Here is a 20,680-nt window from a genome sequence, read left to right as displayed (position 1 = left end):
CAGGTGGTGGTGACTGAGGAAGAAGCTGGAGCGGGAGGCTTCTCCTGCATCTGCGCCCTCCCAGCCTGGAGCTCAGCATCATTGTCACTTGGTGGCTCCCCTCAGAGCTGCTGTTTCCAGGGCCAGGACATTCTGCTGTGGCAGGACCTCTTGGCCAACACAGGCTGGGTTGTAGTCATTCCCTTAAGAATCAGTTACTGGCCACCTGGGCAAGAGGTGTTTCTAATACAAAGGGTAGGACTCAGGTCTGGTGTTTTTTCTAAGTGCCTAAATAAGTAAGCCAGGTGACTTATACAGAAGCATTTTCATAAGGAAATAGTTTTACCCAGACTGTCTTAGAGGTATCTCAGCAAGCCAAGATGAACCTGAATTTGAGGTTTAGAATCAGTTCATGTCTGCATCATATCACGTATTGTTGAGTAGGAAACATTTGCCATTGAGACTTGGAGAGTACTGGGCAAGGAACAGTGTTAAAATGTGGTGATATTAACGATTTCTCAGGCTGAAAAGAATGACAGCAAAAGGTAAAGAAGCTGGAAAGTAGCTGGATTTACTGCACAATATACAATAGCCAATATTTTCAACTAAATTCCAAGAGAACGATGTGATAATGTACACAGTCTAAGGAAATACTGTGGAATAAGCCCAGGAGGGAGAGCTCTATCTGCATAGTGTTCCAACAGATCCTTGTGTAAGTAAAACCAGTCAGAACACAGGCTTTCATTCACACTGTCAAAGTGTGACATGGAGCCTTTTGTATCCAGTGAAAATAGAAAGTTAAGAAGGGGTTTGAGTATTCCATTTAATGTCATCATTTTGAAATTGTTAAAATGCATAGTGAGTTCAGAAAGCAAACCTGATGCCTTCGTGGGAGATGGAGCCACAGTCGTGCTCTGGGTGGGACCACCACTGCAGGACATTTTCTCTTAAAGGCAAAATGCCTTTAGTTTTGCCTCTTTACTTTGTATTTAAAATTGCACATGTTTACCTACCAGTGTTTACGAAATCCTATATTTAGGATGCTTTTTTTTAAATAAAATATTATAATTTGTGTCCATGTTGTTCTTTTGGCAGAAAAATAAAACTAGATTTAAAAAGGGACTGAAAGGAGCGGCACCAGCGCCCAGTCTCCTTTCCTACAGCAGCCGTGGGCTTGCCACAGGCCTGTGTTTCCCGCTCTGCTGTTTGTACGTCTAGGTTCCAGAGCCCTGATGGTCTCCCTTCTCTAGTTCCTGGTTAACTTGCATTCGAGACCCCCTGAACCCTCAAATACAACTAAGTAGGACCTCGCAAAGTCAAATGTAAGTTTGAAAGATAGAGGACTCAAACTTTGATGTCCCAGTTTGGGTTTATAGCAAGTGAGGAACCACGGCATCAGTGAAAGGTACGTCCCTTGGAGACATCGTGGTAGAGCCTCTTTCTCATCCTTAGCCCTACTCGGGGCTGGTGTCTACTGAGGCCCCTCAGCTCAGCCTGGGAGCCTGCTGCTGGTGACACTGAATTTCAGGGGTGCTGAAGCAAGCCTGGGCCTTCCTAGCAAGCCTGCCTTATCAGCTCAGAGGTTAAGAACACGCTTTGTAAACATGGCCTGCAGAGTATGTTCTGTGCCGAGCACTGCTGGGCCACAGGGACACCCTGACTAGGACACGGTTCCTCCCATCAAGGGGCTTTTATGATCACATGAAGAAGACATCGGTAGACAGTCCAGGTCACTTAGGAGCCCCATAAGGGTGGAGTAGCCAGTTTTTACTGAGGGTATAGAGGTCACGAGAGAATTCTAGAGGTGACCCATGAACCAAATTGTGATGGATGAATACAAGTTGTTATGGATCCATGAGTATGAGGGGAGGAGGTATCGTAGGCCAACTCAACTGTAAGCAAAGGTGACATAATTGCTTACTGTCATCAGGGAAGTGGGTGGGGTGATGCAGAGAAGAGGCCAGAGTAAAGACAGGCAGACCTCAGACAACGGTGTATTGGGAGCCCTCAAGGCTTTATGCAGGAGAAGGACATGATCAGACTTAAAATTTAGAATTTCTTTGGCAGCAGGGAGGATGACAGGCTTGAAAGAAGGACCCGGGCAAAGGTCACTTGGAGACCACTGTGATGGGTTCAGCACGGAGTGAGGAAGGCACTGAGGATGGAGGCCATGCTCCGGACCTGGACGTGTTTGCTGTTGGGAAGCATGTGAGGCGTTTCTGGCTTGGATAGCTGAGTAGACTGAGCTAGAAAAAAGGCTACGGAGGCAAGAGGAGCCGGACAGCCTTGGCCTGAGCCCCAAGAAGGCCATCCAAATGGCATTTCTGGTAGGCATTTGGCTCCATGAGACCCGGCAATCTGGGGAGTGGTCTAGGTAGGCTGGTCACTTTGAAGACCTCACCACAGAAACATGGTAGTTGAAGCCGCAGTATGAGGCAGATGGCCTAAAGATTACGAGTGAAAAGAGGGCAAAAGTCACTGCTCTGAAGAGCACCAGCATTTAAATGGTGGCAGAGGAACTACAAGAAGGAAGTCGGAGAGGTGGGAGCTGTTTTTAAAGTCAACAGTGTGAGTGCAGCAGGTTGATCAAGATAAGGAGTCAAGAAACTAATGGGTATGGCAGGACACCAGTGACCACAGGAATAATAACAAAAATACCAGCACGGTTTATACATGAGATAATACTAACATTTCACACAAGGAAGAGGCACCAGACTGGAGTGGGTTGAAGTGGGGGAGGGAAATGACACAACAAAAGTGACTGCAGTGTTCTTCATAAAGCAGTAATTACTCAACTCCGTGCCTCTACCACAGCACAAGACCATACCTTCCTGCCTCCAACATCCTGGACTGCTCACTCCTCCCTGCCAAGTCACTGCTGTCTGCAAACATCTCTGGGAGCTTCCCTAAGCTTTCCAGCAACTTTGGGTTGGTTTAAACGTATTGTTACATCGCCACTAAAATACTAACTATAACTGATGCTGCATTGTTAGCCACTTGGTGGGAATTCTCCCCTCACTGATGTGCAGTTCAGAACCACACAGCACTCACTCCCTTGTCCGAGTGCCTGGTATTGAAACTCCGTATAATATGGTGCTTAAATGTTATTTGGGAAAGATGTTTTTCTCTGAAAATAATGCCTGAACAAGCATGTGGAGGTTAGTTTTAAGTCAGTATTGGCTTTGATAGATAATTCTGGGAAAATGTATGACCTAGCAAAGGAAAAGACCACTGAATCCTTCTGAGTTCTGAAAACACCATGAGGTTACACACAAAGGCTATGCTTTTCAAGGAAATAATTCAGAGAAAAAGTAGTAGTAGTAAGTAGCAGAGGAATCCTATTATGCCACATAGATGAGTTTTAAAATTAACAATCTACTATTCAGACCTTGAATATTAATCCCAAAGGAATTTGCCTGTATGTTATTTTTCAAAGTAATTCTACAAAGCAATACGTGCCCGGCTGGCATGGCTCAGTTCTTGAGCGTCGACCTATGAACCAGGAGGTCACGGTTTGATTCCTGGTCAGGGCACATGCCCAGGTTGCCGGCTCAATCCCCAGTGTGGGGGCGTGCAAGAAGCAGCCGATCAATGATTCTCTCTCATCATTGATGTCTCTTTCTCCCTCTCTCTCTTCCTCTCTGAAATCAATAAAAAAAATTTATTTTATTTTTTTAAAAGAAAGTAGGAAACAGAATCATCTGTGAACAGAACCAATACTGAGCCAATCCCAACATGTCTGCGACGAGCCTTGGAAAGACAGTACACATCTGACTGCATTTAGCTTCCCTCTGCCTGCAGGTCCGACCCTGGTTTTTGCCCCTTCCTTCCTGCCTTTTTCTCAGGCTTCCTTCTCTAACCTAGAGAAGGGGTAAGTGGGATCCAACAGGACCCAAATACACACGATCTGTAGACAGAACCCTGCTCTGGTGGACATGGGGGCTGAGTCCTGCCCTGAGAGCTTTTGAGATTCCTAGTCAACCCCAGGCTGGGGAAAATAAGTGGGGCTGAGCTGTAAACAGTTGTACAGAAGGTTCACCAGTTGAGAGCACTGTCAGAAAGGTCTCCCCTTGGCCTTAATGCAAGAGGAGAGCCCACTGCCCTGTGACAGAACCAGGTAGAAAGAAGATGCGTGGGGCCAACAGAAGACAGTCTCTTTGTACGGACAGCAATTCAGAAGATGCAGGCCCAGCTTCCCTGAGACAGAAAAGCACTCGGCCTATAGACGGTGATGCAGTTAGCCTTCTGCCTCTTTGAAGTGGAAGTCACATTTGAGTTAGAACACATTATACTGCTTTTTCCACACAGTTTATTCAAAAGTTTAAAAAGTGGACATTTCCCCAAAAAACAAATGATCCCCTGCCACTCCCCAACACACAATCACCACTCCTTACCCATGCTCACCACAGACTCTTGCAAAACACATGGGGGTCAACACCCCAACTATTTGGTAATACAAAGAAACTACAGTTACACAAAAGAATCTCATTTACTTCCTTTTCACTAACAGACCATGAATGAAAGATTAGGGGCAGACACATTACCTTCATCCAGAGTTAATACTTCCTTAAAATTCTTTTTTCTTCCTCTAAAACATGAAAATCCAAAGCAATTTCATTTACTACTGTAACTTTGAATTTCATTTTTCTTTTCTGAATGACTAAGCTAGGACATACTTTCCTTTCAAAGCTGATCTTAATAACATCAAGGCTGGCAGGAAGTGGTCCCCCGCTGCAGCTTGGCTAGGATGCTCTGCACAGGTAAAGTTACCACCCAGGTGCAAATGATGCTTTCAGAGTTATTAAAAGTTTTAAAGTAATGCATTAATATGGAGCCTCCACAATTTTCTGACACAGCAAACTTCCTCTAAAGGTGGTGGCAGCTGTAAAAGAGAAGGCACTTTGTGCTCAAGTTCCAAGGGTGTCTCATGAGAGAAGGCCACAGCAGGGCCCGCTCAGCCCGAGCTGCAGGCCACGCTGTAGGGTGGAGAGGAACACCCCCCAGGAAGGCATCTGCAAAGGAAATATCTGTAATCATGGTTCCAAGGCAAAATGGTACTTAAAGATAGGAGAGAAGAAATACCGAGAGAGAAGACAAAACACAGCTGAGCTGCACCAATGACTGAGGAGTGAACGAGACAAAGATCTGAGGCTGGCTCTGCACTTCCCACTGGGCTGGCTCCTTCCCACTTCCAAGCAGGTTCTGGAGACCCGTGGGAGCAGCACCTCAGCCAAGAGGGTTCCAGGCTCCTGCCTGTGCCTGGCTCTCCTTGCTGTGTTCCCAGGAAGAAGCCGAGTTCCTGCTGGCAGCACCTGTGGGTAGTGCTGGTCCACGGCAACATCCGACTCGGGGACTTTCTGAGCTAGCCGAGAAGAGAAAATGAGGTTTTCCATGTGATCGGACTCCGTGGCAATGCCCAACGGCTTTGGGGGCCTTCGAAGAGCAACAATGGATCAAGCTGGTATTCCCCCATCAACACTCCAAAAAGCAGCATGAGTATTTCAGATGGTGGGAGGACAGGCATCAGTGGACTGAGTCTGTGTCCTAGTACCATAAATAAGGTGCAGCACGAATGGAGGCTGTCAGAGCCTCTCGTCGGGGGAGAAACTACCATCACCCCTCAGAGGATGGAGGATCACTTTCTTCAGCAGAACGCTGGCTGCTGAGGCTTTCATTATTGCTTATTTCCTTAGGACTATGGAACTTTCAGCTGTAAAGAAATAGGAAATACTTGGTGGGCTTGGCAGAAAGCATATCACAAAATCATGGGAATTGGCGGATATTCAGTAAGTATACGTTACAATTTCAATAATGTTGGATGATGGCTGTTTTTTCCCCTTCATTCTGATGAACTTAGGAAAACACAAGTTGTTTAAAAAAAAAATCTATCAAATTGGCTCGTGACGCTTCTGAAGAAGCTGCTTATGGCCGACGTGGTCGAACTGGTTGGCTCTGTTCTACAGCTTCAGATGCACTATGAAGAGAATCCACTCACTGTCACATTTCAGGCAAGTTTCCGGGACATACGGGTGGGTTCCATAAGCTTCTTGGAAGCTCTTTCAAAAGTGTGTGAGAGGAACACGTGATGTGTACACAGAACTCTGCTCCACGCAGGGTTCCATCCAAGGGCACTATTTTGCTGCTTTCATGTAGGAAGGTATTGCCCCCCGCGCAGTCAGGCCCTCAAAGCGCTTGTATGTGTAATTGATGAAGACCCAGTCCTTGTTCTTGTAGTCAGTCTCAGGGTGATTACTTGTTGCCACTGGGAAAGAAATAGACGTGAGAGTTGACTCCCTGCCTTACCCCGACAGCCCACTGGGTACTGAAGACATGACGTTCTGAAGAACATACCAGTTTTCTATCTGGGAAAAGCTATTTTTCACTCAGGGTGAATTTTCTACATTTGCTTGCCTATATGTTCCTTGAACCTCATTTTTTTTCCACATATATTTAAAGCGGTTTATTTTCCCACTTCTGTCATTCCAGGTCACCCAAGCTTTACTGTAATAAACAGCAACAAGAGAGCAGACCTTTGTGACTGGCCCACCCGCTGGGCAGGCTAAGCCCGGGAGCGTGTATCCATCTTCCACGTGACACGGTCTCCCTGCTACCCAGCACAGCACCGGAAATACTTACCAAGAACCCGAAGACCTGAAGTTCCTCTCCACATCCTCTACCCTGATTTGTAAACATCACCCCAAAACGGGGGGTGGGGGGGGTGGAATAATGCACTTGTAAGGCAGCCATAGGCAGAGTTGGTGGTATTACCTGTTGGCTTAAGAATATCAGATTCTGGAAACTCATCGAAGTTTGAGGTATCGTCAATGCTTTTGATTTCAATAGATATTGCAGCAGGTCTCTCTCTGCCAAGAACAGACATGCCAGAATTACTATGGTTAGTAATCAAATGGGTCATAACTCATCAGCCTTCCGCAGAGAAGACCCCGGCCCGGGTCTGACGCGAGAGACTATCCCCGGGCAGGCAGCACTCATTTTCTCTGAAAAGCTTCTGACCACGGACCAACCATACCAACTGACTACAGCCAAACAAAATAAACCACAATGAAAAATATAAATAACAATTATTCATAGCTAGAAAGAACAAGGAGAAATTAAAGTCCAAGCTATGCACCCCCCTGACGACCTGCCCTGCCTGCTAGGAAGGGAGCCTGGGCCTCGGAGAGGCCCCTCCTGTAGGGCTCTGCCCATCCATCCGAGATGCCAACGAGGAGGCGGCACAAAGGAGGCAACAGAAAAAATCACAGGATGCAAGTCAGAACAGTCATGAAACAGATGACAACTTCTTCACCTGCTGTGCAGCAACCACAAACGCGAGTGGCCTGGGCCTGGGCCCACGGCAGGCTGTGCAGGGGCCCGCTGGGCTGGGAGCGCTCCACACACCAGACATTCTCCCTCTCCCTCCACCCCCTCTGGCCACTTCCTGCCCCAGTCCTTCCACTCCTTCCTCCTCCTCCATCTCCCAGAGGCAGTCCCTACCCTCTGGGCAGGGACAGTCATGCTGGTGGTCCCCAACACCAGAGAGGCTGGAGTGTTCCAGGTAAAAGCAAGGACAATACACTTCTTAGATGTTCCCTTCACCATGGAACCCAAAGTTCACTTCACTCTGGGAGTAACTGCTGGCTATCCCATGACTCCGGGCTAACAGGAAGCTCCAATTCCCAGTCCTCAGCATAAACTTACATCAGGAAAATACCCTGAATCTCTAAAAAGATCTCTTCTCTTACTTGGGTTGCCAATACTGGTGCTTCCAAATTAGTATTAAGCTAACTACAGAATTTCTGAAATAATCCTGAAAGTTTTCATATGGATATACCTGATATGTTCCCAGTCAACACCTTCAAAAAAAGAATTACTTTTGATTTCCTCAACTCCAGGGGCTCCAATCCTATGTTCCCATTCACAGCAGAATCTGGAAAAGACAGAAGCCTTTCAGCATACCTCAAGTAGTTTCTTTTGAAGAAGAAAAGGAATAAGCTCCCCTTTTCAAAAAGAGAAATAGGAGGAAGCAGGGTGCAAACCCAGGAAATAATGAAAGATTTAAAACACAGATTCACTGATGTCACAAAGCCTGGGTGGGGGCGGAGGGGGTGCTCTCTGACCGATACCTCAGAATCAGGGCCTTGGCTTTCTCAGAGATGGGAACTTCTGGAGGGAAAGTCAGCGTTTCTTTCCAGTTCATCACCTTCTTGTATGTCTCTTGAGGGGTCTCAGAACAGAAAGGTGGGTAGCCTGTAATAAAAAGGAACCTGGAGCTTTCACATCGCAGAGCGTTGAATGTGAGATTATTCTCCTTAATACAATTCTCTATATCTTTAATGATCTTGTTATGTCCTTCCCCCATGACATCCTAAACAATATTTTATCTTCCCCGAACTCCTAAACCCAAAGTAAAGTGCTCTTGGAACCACTAGGGAGCCAGCTAATAACTGGATCTGGAAAAAGAAAGAAGTAGACTTACAGATGCAGGAACCACTGTGCCCAAAGAAGAAATGAAAGGATGAAACAACATTACTAAGAAACGCCTCACCCTGGCTGGGTGGCTCAGTTGGTTGGAGCATCATCCCGAGCAACAAAGGGTTTCAGATTCAATTCCCGGTCAGGCTGCGGTTTCTGTCCCAGTCGGGGAGTGTACAGGAGGCAACCAATCAATGTTCCTCTCTCACATCAATGTTTCTCTCCCTCCCTCTCCCTTCCTCTCTCTAAAATCAATAAACATATCCTCAGGTGAGGATTTTTAAAAGAGAAAAAAAGAAACTACTCCATTCTAAGAACATCCAAACAAGTAGAATAAGAAAAAAGCATGGGTTTTGAAAGTGACCCCCATCCCTCTTTGAGAACCACAGGCACGAAGATAAATGCAAATCATACTCCTCTCCCTGCCCTCCACACGACACCCACTCCAGAGGCCTCCATCCAATGCTCCCAGAGACAACACAGTCAGACAGAGGCCTTGCCTGTTGTCCACACAGACACACTCAGTGCCCCCACAGACACACTGACTCCCCTAGTGCCCTCGTGCATGGGACCACCCCGCTGCTGTGTCCCCTAAAGGAGATCTACCATCTGAATAAGAGGGAGAGATCAGAGGGTTCCATGCTTTGAAGACCCCGAGAGACGAAGGGGACAGAAAATAGGAAGTAAAGAGTGTGTGAGGCACTACCCAGGTACAGCTCTCTGCATACAATGACTGTTTAATAAATGCCAGTGACTGAAAGAGCTGCTGGATGGAGAGGATGCAAAAGCAGAAGAAAAACATGATAAATGATCAGCAAAGCAACCACAGGATATCACTGTGCCAGAGAATACAGTAGGATGCATTTTTTGGCCAAGAGTTTTCTACTTGGGAAACTACTTTGAAAGATGGGGGAGGGGAGAGCACTTAGATCAACCTCAAATTGAAATGGGAGTTTATTATCACTGTAGGACTCCTTCCTGGCCACACAGAAAAAGCCAACTGAAAGCATACAACTTACCAATGAGCATCTCATACATGATCACGCCAAGCGACCACCAATCACAGAGCTTGTTGTACCCGGTCTGCATGAACACCTCGGGAGCAATGTAGTCAGGCGTCCCTACTGTGGAGAAGGCCTGAAACACGTACCACACATCAGGGAGGCCCAGCAGGCAGGAGGGTGCCAGAGTTCTGTTCTACAGACCAGAGGCCCCAGCACCATCTAGGGCAGGGGTGGGGAACATCCGGCCCACAGGCCATGTAAGGCCCATGAAATCATTTGGTCTGGGCCTGCCAAGGCATTAGGGGTGACTTAATTAAATGTTTGACCAAAGACAGCAGGCTAATTTTTAAGTTGATCATTGTGTATGGCCTGTGAATGATGTTATAAATATCCAAGTGGCCCTGGGCAGGAAAAAGGTTCCCCACCCCTGGTCTACAGCTACCCACAAACCAGACATGCAGGAAGGCCTCGCTGCTTAATGGCAAACCTGACTTGCCAGAGCACTTCCAAAATGAACACTAAAGCTGTCAGTGAGGGAGGGACCCAAAGCCTACTAGTCATGACAGGTACCTATCATGACAACTAGTCACAATTTCCTGAGCATCCAGGAAGGGCCAGGCTCTGTACTTCTTATATGCTTATGAGACTATTTAGTCCTGACAAAACTCAGCAAAGAGGACTTTATTAATCCAATTTTGCAGATAAAAAAAATCTGACGCCCCAAATGGCTTTGCCCAAGGTCTCAGAACGAGTTAAGTGGCAGAGTGCAGCTTGAAAATTCTCTTGCTCCAAACCATCCCCCCTTTCTACTATATCCATTCTTTGATTTGAGAAAATCAAAAAGGGAAGTTTTATTATTAAAAGCTAAAGGTGCCGAACCGGTTTGGCTCAGTGGATGGAGTGTTGGCCTGCAGACTCAAGGGTCCCAGGTTCGATTCCGGTCAAGGGCATGTACCTTGGTTGCGGGCACATCCCCAGTGGAGGGTGTGCAGGAGGCAGCTGATTGATCTCTCTCATCGATGTTTCTAACTCTCTGTCCCTCTCCCTTCTTCTCTGTAAAAAATCAATAAAATATATTAAAAATAAAAAAGCTAAAGGTATATCCTATAGGCCAAAGGTTTATAAATGTCTATTTACCAAACTTAACTATGTCTATGAGTAGTTGTGAGAGGAGTGTTTATAAATGCAAGGAATCTCGTCTCGTGCCCCCGGACTGCAGTCCTGGGGGAGCACAGCCACGCCTGCCAGTGTGCTCAGCACCGGAGCGGGGACCAGCTGGAAGGCTCCACTCGAGGTGCTTTCCTGTTACATAATTTCCAACATTAAAAGTACAGCTGTGTTGGTTTTTAAAAATATTTATTGTGAAATACTGCAAACATACAGAAACAAAACACAAACAACACACAAGTAATTATTACCCATCTTAAAGAGAGGTTAAATAATCTGCCATATTTGTTTTAGCTCATTTGTCTTTTTTTTTAAAAGTGAAACTAAAAAAAGACTGAAGCCAGATCCCCGGTCCCTCCCTCCACTAAAATTAAAACCACCCTGAAGTTGCTTGCTATGCTGGTATGAATATTCATGCAAGTGACATATTACTTCCTGTATATTTCAACTTTTAATAAAGGATTTCACACTGATCTGTACTATTTTACAAGGCTTGCTTGTTTTACTCCAATTATACACGAGATTAATTCACGTAATTCTTTCACTCATTTTACTACTGTATACTTTTTCATTACACAAATGTCATGGTGTTGTTTTTTTATTCATTCTCCCGTAAATGGACACTTATATTGCTTCCAATGTTTCACTAAAACAAAAACACCTGAATGAACATTCTTGTATCACTTCCTGGGCACTTGTGCAAAAATTTCACTAGAGGATGTAAGAGAAATAGTATCACTGGACTTCTACTTAATTAGCCGTCTTCCAATTGTCCTTCCATGTGGTTATGCCCATTTAATCACCCCAGCGGGGAGCAGCTCCTGATGTTTCATATCTCACCCATACTTAGCTCTGTTGAACTTTTTAATTTTTACCAATCTGATGAATATGATATGGATCTCAGTGTTTTAATTTGCATTTCCCTTATTTTCAGTAAGTCTGAGTGCATATTCCTATGTTAATTAGCCATTAAGGTCTTTTTTTTTTCCGTGAATTCCTTGGAGTTCAGATCCTTTGCCCATTAGTTTTTTTTTTTCAGTTGCATTATCTTTTTTCTTACTGATTCAGAGGAATTTTAAAAATAAATCCAGGGCATTAATCCTGATTCAGGACATTATTCCTTTATAGTTTCACATATTGCAAATATCTTCTCCCAGTTGGAGGCTTATCATTTATTGATTTTTTTAAATGATGCAATATTTGTCCATACCAAAAATGTGTAATTATTGAGTTATAAAGCATAATAATGAAAACAAATACTCACGAGTTCAACTGAAAAACCAAAATATTACCAATAACATTAAAACTAAAAGTGTACTCATCCCATTTCACCCCATCCTCGGGCTCTCCTAAACTCTATATGCTCAATTTTATGTTTATCATTCCTCTGCTTTTAAAAAGAAATTTAATTTTTTGCCATCTGTCTCTCTAAATCATTTTTAGTTTTGTTTTTGAGCTTTGTAAAAACAGCATCATTCTACATGCAGCCTTCTGCTATTTGATTTGTCCTCTGAATGTTTTGTTTCTAAAACTGATCCGTGATATCACATGTAGCTGTAATTCAGTTATTTTCACTGCTATAAAATATTCTATTCCAGAATGTAACCAGTTTCCTGTAGATGGACAGAACCACTGAGTAATTTCCATGGTATGGGGTTTGTTTGTTTTTTTGCTATTATGAAAATGCAATAAACATTCTTTGGCGTGTCTCCTGGTTTACAGGTACAAGCATTTCTCCAAGGCACATGACTAGGGGTGGAATTGCTGGGTTGCAGGATAGGCACGTGAATTGCAAGACAATTCCAAAGTAGTTGGGCCACATGACTTATCTTCTCCTTTATGTCTTTCAACATACAGAAAGTTGTGTGTGTTTTTTATAAGCAGTAAAATAAAACACACTTTCTTTATGATTTGTATTTCTTTTATATTTGAGAAGTCTTTCTTTACTCTGAGGTTATAAAGATATTACAAGTATTTGCTTCTAAAATTGTCAAAGTTTTACTTTTCATCTACAATTTATTTTGTGTATACTGTAAGACAGAAATCTACTTTTCCACATACATAATTACACAGTATTTTCTTTAACAATACATATTAAATAACAAAATGCCAGTTTTATTTTGTTTTAAAGCTTGAAGTCTAAAACATGGATTGGGCCCCAAGAAGAAACCCTTCAATTTAGGGACTAGATTTATTCCAGCAAAGCTGAATACTAAGTAAACCTTATTTGTTCAAAGATTTCTATTACGAAACCAGAGATCTATTGCCACAGGAAAAGAATTACTTCAAGATACTAAGACATTAAAAGACTCCTGAGGTTATAAAGTACAGCCAACAGCAGGCACAACCCTGTGATAGACGCAGCTGGGATTAGAATCCAGCCTCAGGAGCTCACTCTCCTTTTAACAAACTGGTCGAGGGACTGCCCCTTCCCAAACTTTTGTCTGTTTTCCATACTAAGGTGTCCTCCATACTAAGCTCTTAATACCTCAAATCTGTATCCTTTTTCTTTTTGGTCTCTGGATATTTTTAGTGTTAATTAGAGCTGAACTTTTAAGAGCTCTGTCGGTTGTTTATAGTCATTTTCAAACACGACATGTTCCAACTTATTATTTCATTTAGGATTTTGGGGAAAATAAAGCAATTTCACTTCCTACTCAAACACTTCGATAACTTCTACACTAAAAAAATAAATACATTGGCAAAGATCGGATGCCTAGATGCACTTCAACTCTTACCTCTGTGGTTAATAACTTAAAGCTGACTCATACCTATTTCCTAATCAGTTACTAGGCCTAAGGTTACCCAAGACCACAAAGCTATTTAAAACATTACAATATAATTTAAGCAGCCAAGGAGTGATCCTTAAACCTCTACTTTATTCAGGTCTGCATATATGCATAACCCTTGGACACAGACAGTAGGGTGGTGAAGGCGTGGGGCAGGAGCGGGGTGCAAGGGGTCGGTCAATGGGGGTGGGGGAAAGGGGACATATGTAATATTTCAACAATAAAGATTTTTAAAAAGAAAAAGAAAGAACAGTAATAGGGTGGGTGAACAATATGATAGGCTTAACCTAGAGCAGTAAATCTACATTAAGCATTAACTAATATTAACCTCCTGTTTGGTTCTGGCTGAATGGGATCGCCTATGAAAGGTCAAAAGCACAGGGTTAATTGACCTTGTGAAGACTGAGAAGTAGTTTTATTTTCTTCAAGTTATCAAAATTGATAATATGAGGATGACTTTAATACATTCCCATTTCTACCACAGATAAAACAAAAAGGTCAGAACATTAATCACAGCATGAGAACCTTAGTTTACTAAGATTTTTAAAAACTACAAAACATTTGAACTATTAAAGGACAGTGAATTCCAAATACAGCAACAGTGAGCTCCCCTTCCTTACAGACCTGTAAGTGGTTCCTAGTAAGCCTGACATGACCCTCTGTGCGTGTCAAAGAGCATTAAGCCCGTCTCAAAGTATAAGAATAATTGAAGGTACTTAAGCTTAATTACCCCCAAAATAAATATTAGTACAGCGGCCAAAGGTTAAATATTGGCTTGCTTTTATTTAAAAAATTAAAAATCAAAGAAGATTCCTTACCTTTTGTTAGCTTCCAAAACATAGGTAAATGTCAATGTCCCAATAACGCAGAAGCTATTGTTAAGAAATAGTCTCAACCTTCACTGCACAGGGTAATCACCCAGAGTCCTTTTGAAAATCAGATACCCAAACTCTATACCCGAAACTAAGTCAACCAGAATCTCTGGGGTGCACCCAGACACCAGGATGTTCTGAAGTCCCAGGTGATCCTGATGTGCAGCCAAGGTAAGATCTGCTCTATGGAGAGACACAATAGAAGCACCTGGCCAGATCTGTTCCGACATTCCCTAACCCTCACCAAGCTATGGAAAGTTTTTAACCACATACAGAATTTAGACATTTAAAGAATATCAGAGTTCCTAAGCAATAGAGACTACGATGTCACTAACTACCCTGATTATCAAATATTAATTTCAGTTACTGTATCTCCAAAAGTATTTGGGTTAAGTTATTGCCTCTCCCAAGGCCCAGGTTTAACATAAAAATCATAATACGCAGAAAACATAGTCTGAGCCCACATATGGGCCTCAAGTAAATTTTTTTTAAAAAGCAAGCCTTCCTTTGATTCTTTCTCAAACAATTCTACAGGCTTCCATTTTCACATGACGGGACAGCTACTTACTAGTGACCTACTAAGTCAGTCATTAAAAACACTGTAGAGAACTCTAATTCAGTATTTTACCAAGAAATTTGGCTGAAAACCAGGATCCAGCCCACCTGCCAAGTTACTATTGTATCTGTATACGTCAAGCAGAAGTGCCACCATGTCTATGTAATACGCACGCATGCTCATCACTCCTAGTCAGTCACAGCCTTCCACTGCTGCTGCTCTTGCTTTCTAATGGGCAGCTTTTAGTTCAGCTCTACCATCATCAACCTCATTTGCTGCAGGTTTCTAGCAAAGCCTAAGTATGCAGTGATTCACATTTCTATTAATTTCCCAATAACTAGACAGTAGGACATGTACATTGCACTTCAAATATAAACTAATGAATCAGAATAAAAGCTTGCTAATAGCAACATTTCACTGGTGAATTTGTATCATTTAAATAACTTCCTACATACGATCAAGATAAATCCAATGTTATTTTTTAAGCCTGTGACACATAATTTTATGTGTATTTGCTCCAATATCTATAAAGTAAGTAATAAGCATTTCCCTTAAATTTCTCTCCAATTTTAAACACCTGGTTCTTTTTCCTACCACAAAAGAGAAAAGGGTGGGGCAGGTAAATCGAGGAGTAATGACTTGCTGAAGTGAATCAAAATTTTAGAAGTTTGTGAACCATTATTGTCTTAAAGCTCTGGGGAGATATATGTGCTTAGTTTCATTTTGAGACCTGGAGCTTAAATATGACCGTTTTACCATCATAAAAATAGGGAAATGGTGGGAGAGGAAAGAAAGGGGTTGTCACCAATGTAAAGGTCAGAATGAGGTCATCTACTGAAAATGACACAACCAAAACAACCTAGTATCATCTGCTTCCAAATGACAACAGTACGCTATTAAGGTCATCTTAAAAGCAAGGGATAGATGTGCTGCAAATCTATGTGCATATTTATCAAATGCAAATTTATGTGCATATTTTTTAACATATTCATACTTGGCTTGTAGCATTTAAGAAGCTACAGAGATTACTTACTAGCTGACGTCTATTTCTTTTCCAGGTTTCTGCTTTCCTTTTGGAATTCATGTTCTGGAAAGCTAAAAGTAGAGAAAACAAGTTCTATTCAAAGTTCAGACAGGAATGTTTACTACTTTTTTTGGCTCTGGTCCAAACCACATGAGCCCTAAAGTCTGCCAACACATCAGTAACTTTGGATGACACATTTCCCAGCAAGCATTTGTTCAAAGAATCACACAATGAGATCAAACAGCACTTCCATATGGATCATGTGGCTACAGAGAACACAGGCCAGTCTTGATCAGAACTACAGGGAATTTCATCAGAATCACCGGAAATTCGGTCTCATCAGAAGCAAAGGTCCCAAAATGGACCTAAAACATTTACAATTTCTCAAAATTACCATCAAATTTCCAAGAGCAGTAATTGTTAATCAGAGATTCCAGGGTTTATAATACATTATTTGATATAAGCTCTCTAATATGAACGGTAGTTTTACTATATAATTTCAGTGGTTTGATTGATAGTGAAAGTAACACTCATAAAGATAAATTTCTTTCTGCCACGACAGAAAGAAGCATGTAGGATAAATCTGTTCTGGAATTGTTCCCAGGACTTCCTCCTCCACTGCCCCAAATTCCTCCCCAGGAACCTTCTCATAGAGCTCCAAAGCAAGCTCTTTACGACATCCGTCTTAACACATTGGGGGCACTTCTCTGGCCTCACTACACAAGTACAAGTCATTTCACTCTCTAAAGGCTCCAAGGGCCCTCGCTGGTTTGGCTCAGTGGATAGAGCGTCGGCTTGCGGACTGAAGGGTCCCAGGTTCGATTCCAGTCAAGGGCACATACCTTGGTTGCAGGCTCCTCCCTGGTCCAGGCCCTGCTCGGGGTTTGTGCAGGAGGCAACCAATCAATGTGTTTCTCTCATATCGATGTTTCTCTCTGTCTTTCCCTCTCTCTTCTACCCTCTCTAAAAAGTCAATGGAAAAATATCCTCGGGATTAAAAAAAAAAGACTCCAAGGGAGACTCTCCTAATCTGTCCTGCATATTCTGTTACCAGGGACATATTCTGTTACCAGGGACCAGCTCTACTAGGCCAGTTAAGGAATAACAAGGCTGACATCACTGTTCACACTTACTGAAATCACTGGGAAGGCTGTGGTTCAAATTCCTATAAAATTCTGTCCTGTGTGCTTTCTTCAGGCCTGTGCAAAGGCCAAAATCAGAAAGTTTCACATGGCCCTATGGGGAAGAAGAGACCACGATGAGCGTTCGTGGATGTGGAACACAGCAGTATCCTCGTAAGATCACCCCAAGTTCTATTACACTAATAAAAGTATTTTCAATTTTGCATATTGTCTTTATTTTTGTCTAAATATGAACGTTTAAACATAGCTGAACCCTCCATAGCATCTAAAGAGAATTTCACTTCTTATATATATATAGTCTTAGAAATTACCATTTTTAATGTTTACAGATAATACTCAAATGACTTAGTACATCGCTGCTTACCTAACATCCCCCTCATACTTTTGCTCACTTCACCCCCAATTCTTCCCTCTCGCTGCAACGTGGACTACAAGCACCCCGGTGCTGTCTCACTCATAACTCTGAGGCCACACTTCTCAGACTCAGAGTTGTTAAACGGCTCGCTGGTGACATGGCAGAACCGAAACCAGAAATCAACAAGCTCTTTCTCTGCCAACCAGGATTAGCTCACCTCTGCACCCCTGACCCATCTGGAAAGGGGGACAATGACATCTGCCTAGCAGGAATGATGAGAATTAACGCATACAAGGCTCCTAACTTGGTGCCTGGCACATAACTAGCCCTAAGAAAGAGGTAGGTGTTCTTGAGTGGTTAAATTTTAAGTAGGGGAGGTACGCCCCAAATAGGGGAGGGAATCCTGATGCTCAGCGATCTGTGCTGCTCAAGGTCACACACATAGAAGTGGCGTGGCCGTGTGAGCCCCGATGACTTCAATGTGTGTGGTCATTCCATGATACCACCTTCCTTCAGGCCCTAACATAAATTTCCCAGGGGACAAGGCTACAGCAGCCCTGCTCAGAGGGTCAGGTTTTATTTTGTTTTGTTTTTAAAGAAACCCCATTAGATCCCGGCTGGCATGGCTCAGGGGTTGGGTGTCCACCTTGAATCAGGACACAGTTCAATTCTGTCAGGACACATGCCTGGGTTCCTGGCTCGATCCCAAGTGTGGGGTGTGCAGGAGGCAACCAGTCAATGATTCTCTCTCTTCACTGATGTTTCTGTCTTTCTCTCCTTCTCCCTTCCTCTCTGGCGGGGGGGGGGGTGGGGGGGGGGAATAAACCCCATTAGGGGTGTGTGTATGTGTGTGTGTGTGTGTGTGTGTGTGTGTGACACTGCCAAACAAAGACAGCTTTGAGCCTATTAACCTGATATCTTTGTTTTCAGATCTGCAAATAACTTGTTCTACAAGTCAAGGAACAGAGTTTAATTCGTAGTTCTCATAATTACATGTTTTACCTGGACACCTCTAAGAAAAGAGTGTGTCTTAAAGAGCAGTGCCTGGAGCAAATGTTACGCAAGCCTACATTTTCAGGGAATTCTGTAGCTATTCTGAGTATACAGCAAAAACTCAAAACTGCTACATTTTCAATTCAACAAACTATATGGCTGAACACACAAATGAGCTTGCTTGTGAGAACATTTATTCTACAAGTCTGGGCTAGCATATTACAGAGAGCAAATGTGCCCCTAGCAGGGCCCCCCATGCCTCCTCAGCTAAATTGAGTCCCTAAGATTTAGCCTTCAACGTTTGCTGAACCATTACATAGACTACGGGGTACAACTACGCCAGCACTAAGGCATCGGGGGTACCGGACCAGTGCCTGTGAACCCAAGATCAACGAAGTAGGGCCAGTGCCTTATTAAAAATATATCTGGACTTAATGACACAGAAAAATATTCTCATATACATTAGCATTTTAAATACCAAGAATACCAAGCTATTTACTTTGAGGATCTAATTGTATAAAAATTATTGACACAAACAGAAAAGATACTGAAGCTTTTATACCAAAATAGTGCTTATCTTGGAATGATGAGATTAGCAGTACTTTTCTTCTTTGTAACTCTCTGCATTGCTCAAATTCCTACTGTGTATGTGCACTATTCTTATAATGAAGAAAGAGCTACTAACCAGAAGAAATTATCCGACAAATCTCCTGCCCTTTTGAAACAGAAAGATAAGGGTTTTTAAAGAAAAAAATTCCGTTTTTTTAGCACAGCAAGAAAGTTATAAATTTACTTTTCTACTTAAAACAATTACATGTAACAGAACAGAAGGCAGGAACTTTGGAGCGTCTCTTGATCAATATGTTCACTTTACAGGTAAGTGAGGCCCAGAGGTAGAGAGACTTCCAAGGAGGACCCAGCAACCACCCAGCACAGGGGGTTCTCTGCGGATTTGCTGTGAGTTTAAGAACCAAGCAAGTGAGCTCATTTGCATGTCTAATGATAAATATAAGACCATTACAGGGGCTGAGCAGCCTCTTAAACAGAGGGCATAAGATCTGGAATCTGAACTTGTGACAAAGTGTTGTGGTGGTTGCTGTTGTGCCTCACTTCCGGGTTTGTGGCTGGTGCCTCAACTGATGAGGCTGCCGACAGAGGGTTCTCAGTAAGTGATGCATCAATGTAAGTACCTGCTGAGGAAAGATGATGATCTTCGGCTTTATTACAAAATAACGTTCTAAATCAATTTTACTCTTAATCATTTTCAAAATGTCCTCTATTTTTAAAATAAACGTTCAATCAAATAACAGAATCATGCCCTGGCCGAGTAGCTCAGTTGGTTAGAACATCATCCCGATATGCCAAGGTTGTGGGTTCAATCCCCAGTCAGGGCACATACAAGAATCAACCAATGAATGCATAAATAAGTAGGACAACAAATCCATGTTTCTCTCTCTCTCTCAAATCAATAAATAAAATTCTTTTAAAAATTGTAGAATCATAAACTTTTCAGAGAAAGGAGGTAACAGCAAATGTACCTGTTTTTGTTTTTTTAAAAAGAGAGGCCCAGCCAGTGTGGCTCAGTGGTTGAGCATCGACCTATGAACCAGGAGGTCATAGTTCAATTTCCAGTCAGGCTCATGTCTGGGTTGCAGGCTTAGTCCCCAGTAGGGGGTGTGCAGTAGGCAGCCGATCAATGATTCTCTCTCATCATTGTTGTTTTTCTCTCTCTCTCTCCCTTCCTCTCTGAAATACAGATATATTTTAAAAGAAAGAGAGAGAGAGGAACATACAAGGTAGTTCACAGCTCCACAGCTTCCCTACAGTGACTGCCATGGCAGTGCGGGTGTTAAAGCAGAGGCTGCTCAGATTGGTAAACACACCTGAGTCATGCTGCTACCCATCCGCCCCACCCGCCGTGGTACCTTGCTGTCCAGGAGAAGGTTGTCTGGTTTGATGTCTCTGTGGATGAATCCAAGCTGGTGAATGGAGTCTATGGCTAACACTGTCTCTGCTATATAAAACTGAGTCTCCTCCTCTGTCAAAGTATCTTTTTTCATCAGGAGGGTCATCATGTCCCCTGTGAACAAGAAGATACAAAACCACCACACACACACAGCGCGTGAGTAAGCCAGTTTTCAGGTGTGCCTGCCCTCCTACCTGCCAACATAAGGCCCCTGCTGTGTTCCAGAGGCTGACACACACTACCACTATGGGCAGAAACAGGAAGTCGTTTCTACAGGTAAAGTTCACAGCCACGGGAGCAAAGCACTTCCGCCTAAGCTAACTGATGCTTGCCACCGAGCTATGGTTCCCACTTTACT

General features: G+C 43.2%; 1 protein-coding gene and 1 long non-coding RNA gene across 6 annotated transcripts in view; one reads left to right on the top strand and one right to left on the bottom strand.

Annotated features, from left to right (window-relative positions):
- STK38 (serine/threonine kinase 38) overlaps positions 1-20,680 on the bottom strand; it is a 100,596-nt gene that overhangs the window by 63,710 nt on the left and 16,206 nt on the right. The window contains exons 6-13 of one of the 5 annotated variants that reach the window (XM_014529606.1): positions 20,282-20,436; positions 17,000-17,102; positions 15,876-15,937; positions 9,474-9,591; positions 8,106-8,229; positions 7,814-7,909; positions 6,748-6,842; positions 4,272-6,241 (exon numbers count right to left, since the gene is read on the bottom strand). In XM_014529606.1, coding sequence (XP_014385092.1) covers positions 6,111-6,241; positions 6,748-6,842; positions 7,814-7,909; positions 8,106-8,229; positions 9,474-9,591; positions 15,876-15,937; positions 17,000-17,102; positions 20,282-20,436 — 884 coding nt within the window. In that variant the 3' untranslated portion in view covers positions 4,272-6,110. The other 4 variants (XM_014529607.1, XM_014529608.1, XM_014529609.1 and 1 more) reach the window with 4 other exon arrangements.
- LOC106723981 lies at positions 9,830-12,501 on the top strand. The gene is made up of 2 exons (XR_001359734.1): positions 9,830-10,328; positions 10,556-12,501. It is a non-coding gene; the product is annotated as an uncharacterized LOC106723981 (long non-coding RNA).

This window comes from Myotis brandtii, unplaced genomic scaffold, assembly GCF_000412655.1.
Source record: "Myotis brandtii unplaced genomic scaffold, ASM41265v1 scaffold687, whole genome shotgun sequence".
In the NCBI taxonomy this organism is placed as follows: Eukaryota; Metazoa; Chordata; class Mammalia; order Chiroptera; family Vespertilionidae; genus Myotis; species Myotis brandtii.
Note: the sequence above shows the minus strand (reverse complement) of the source record. Positions and strands in the feature narration are given on the sequence as shown.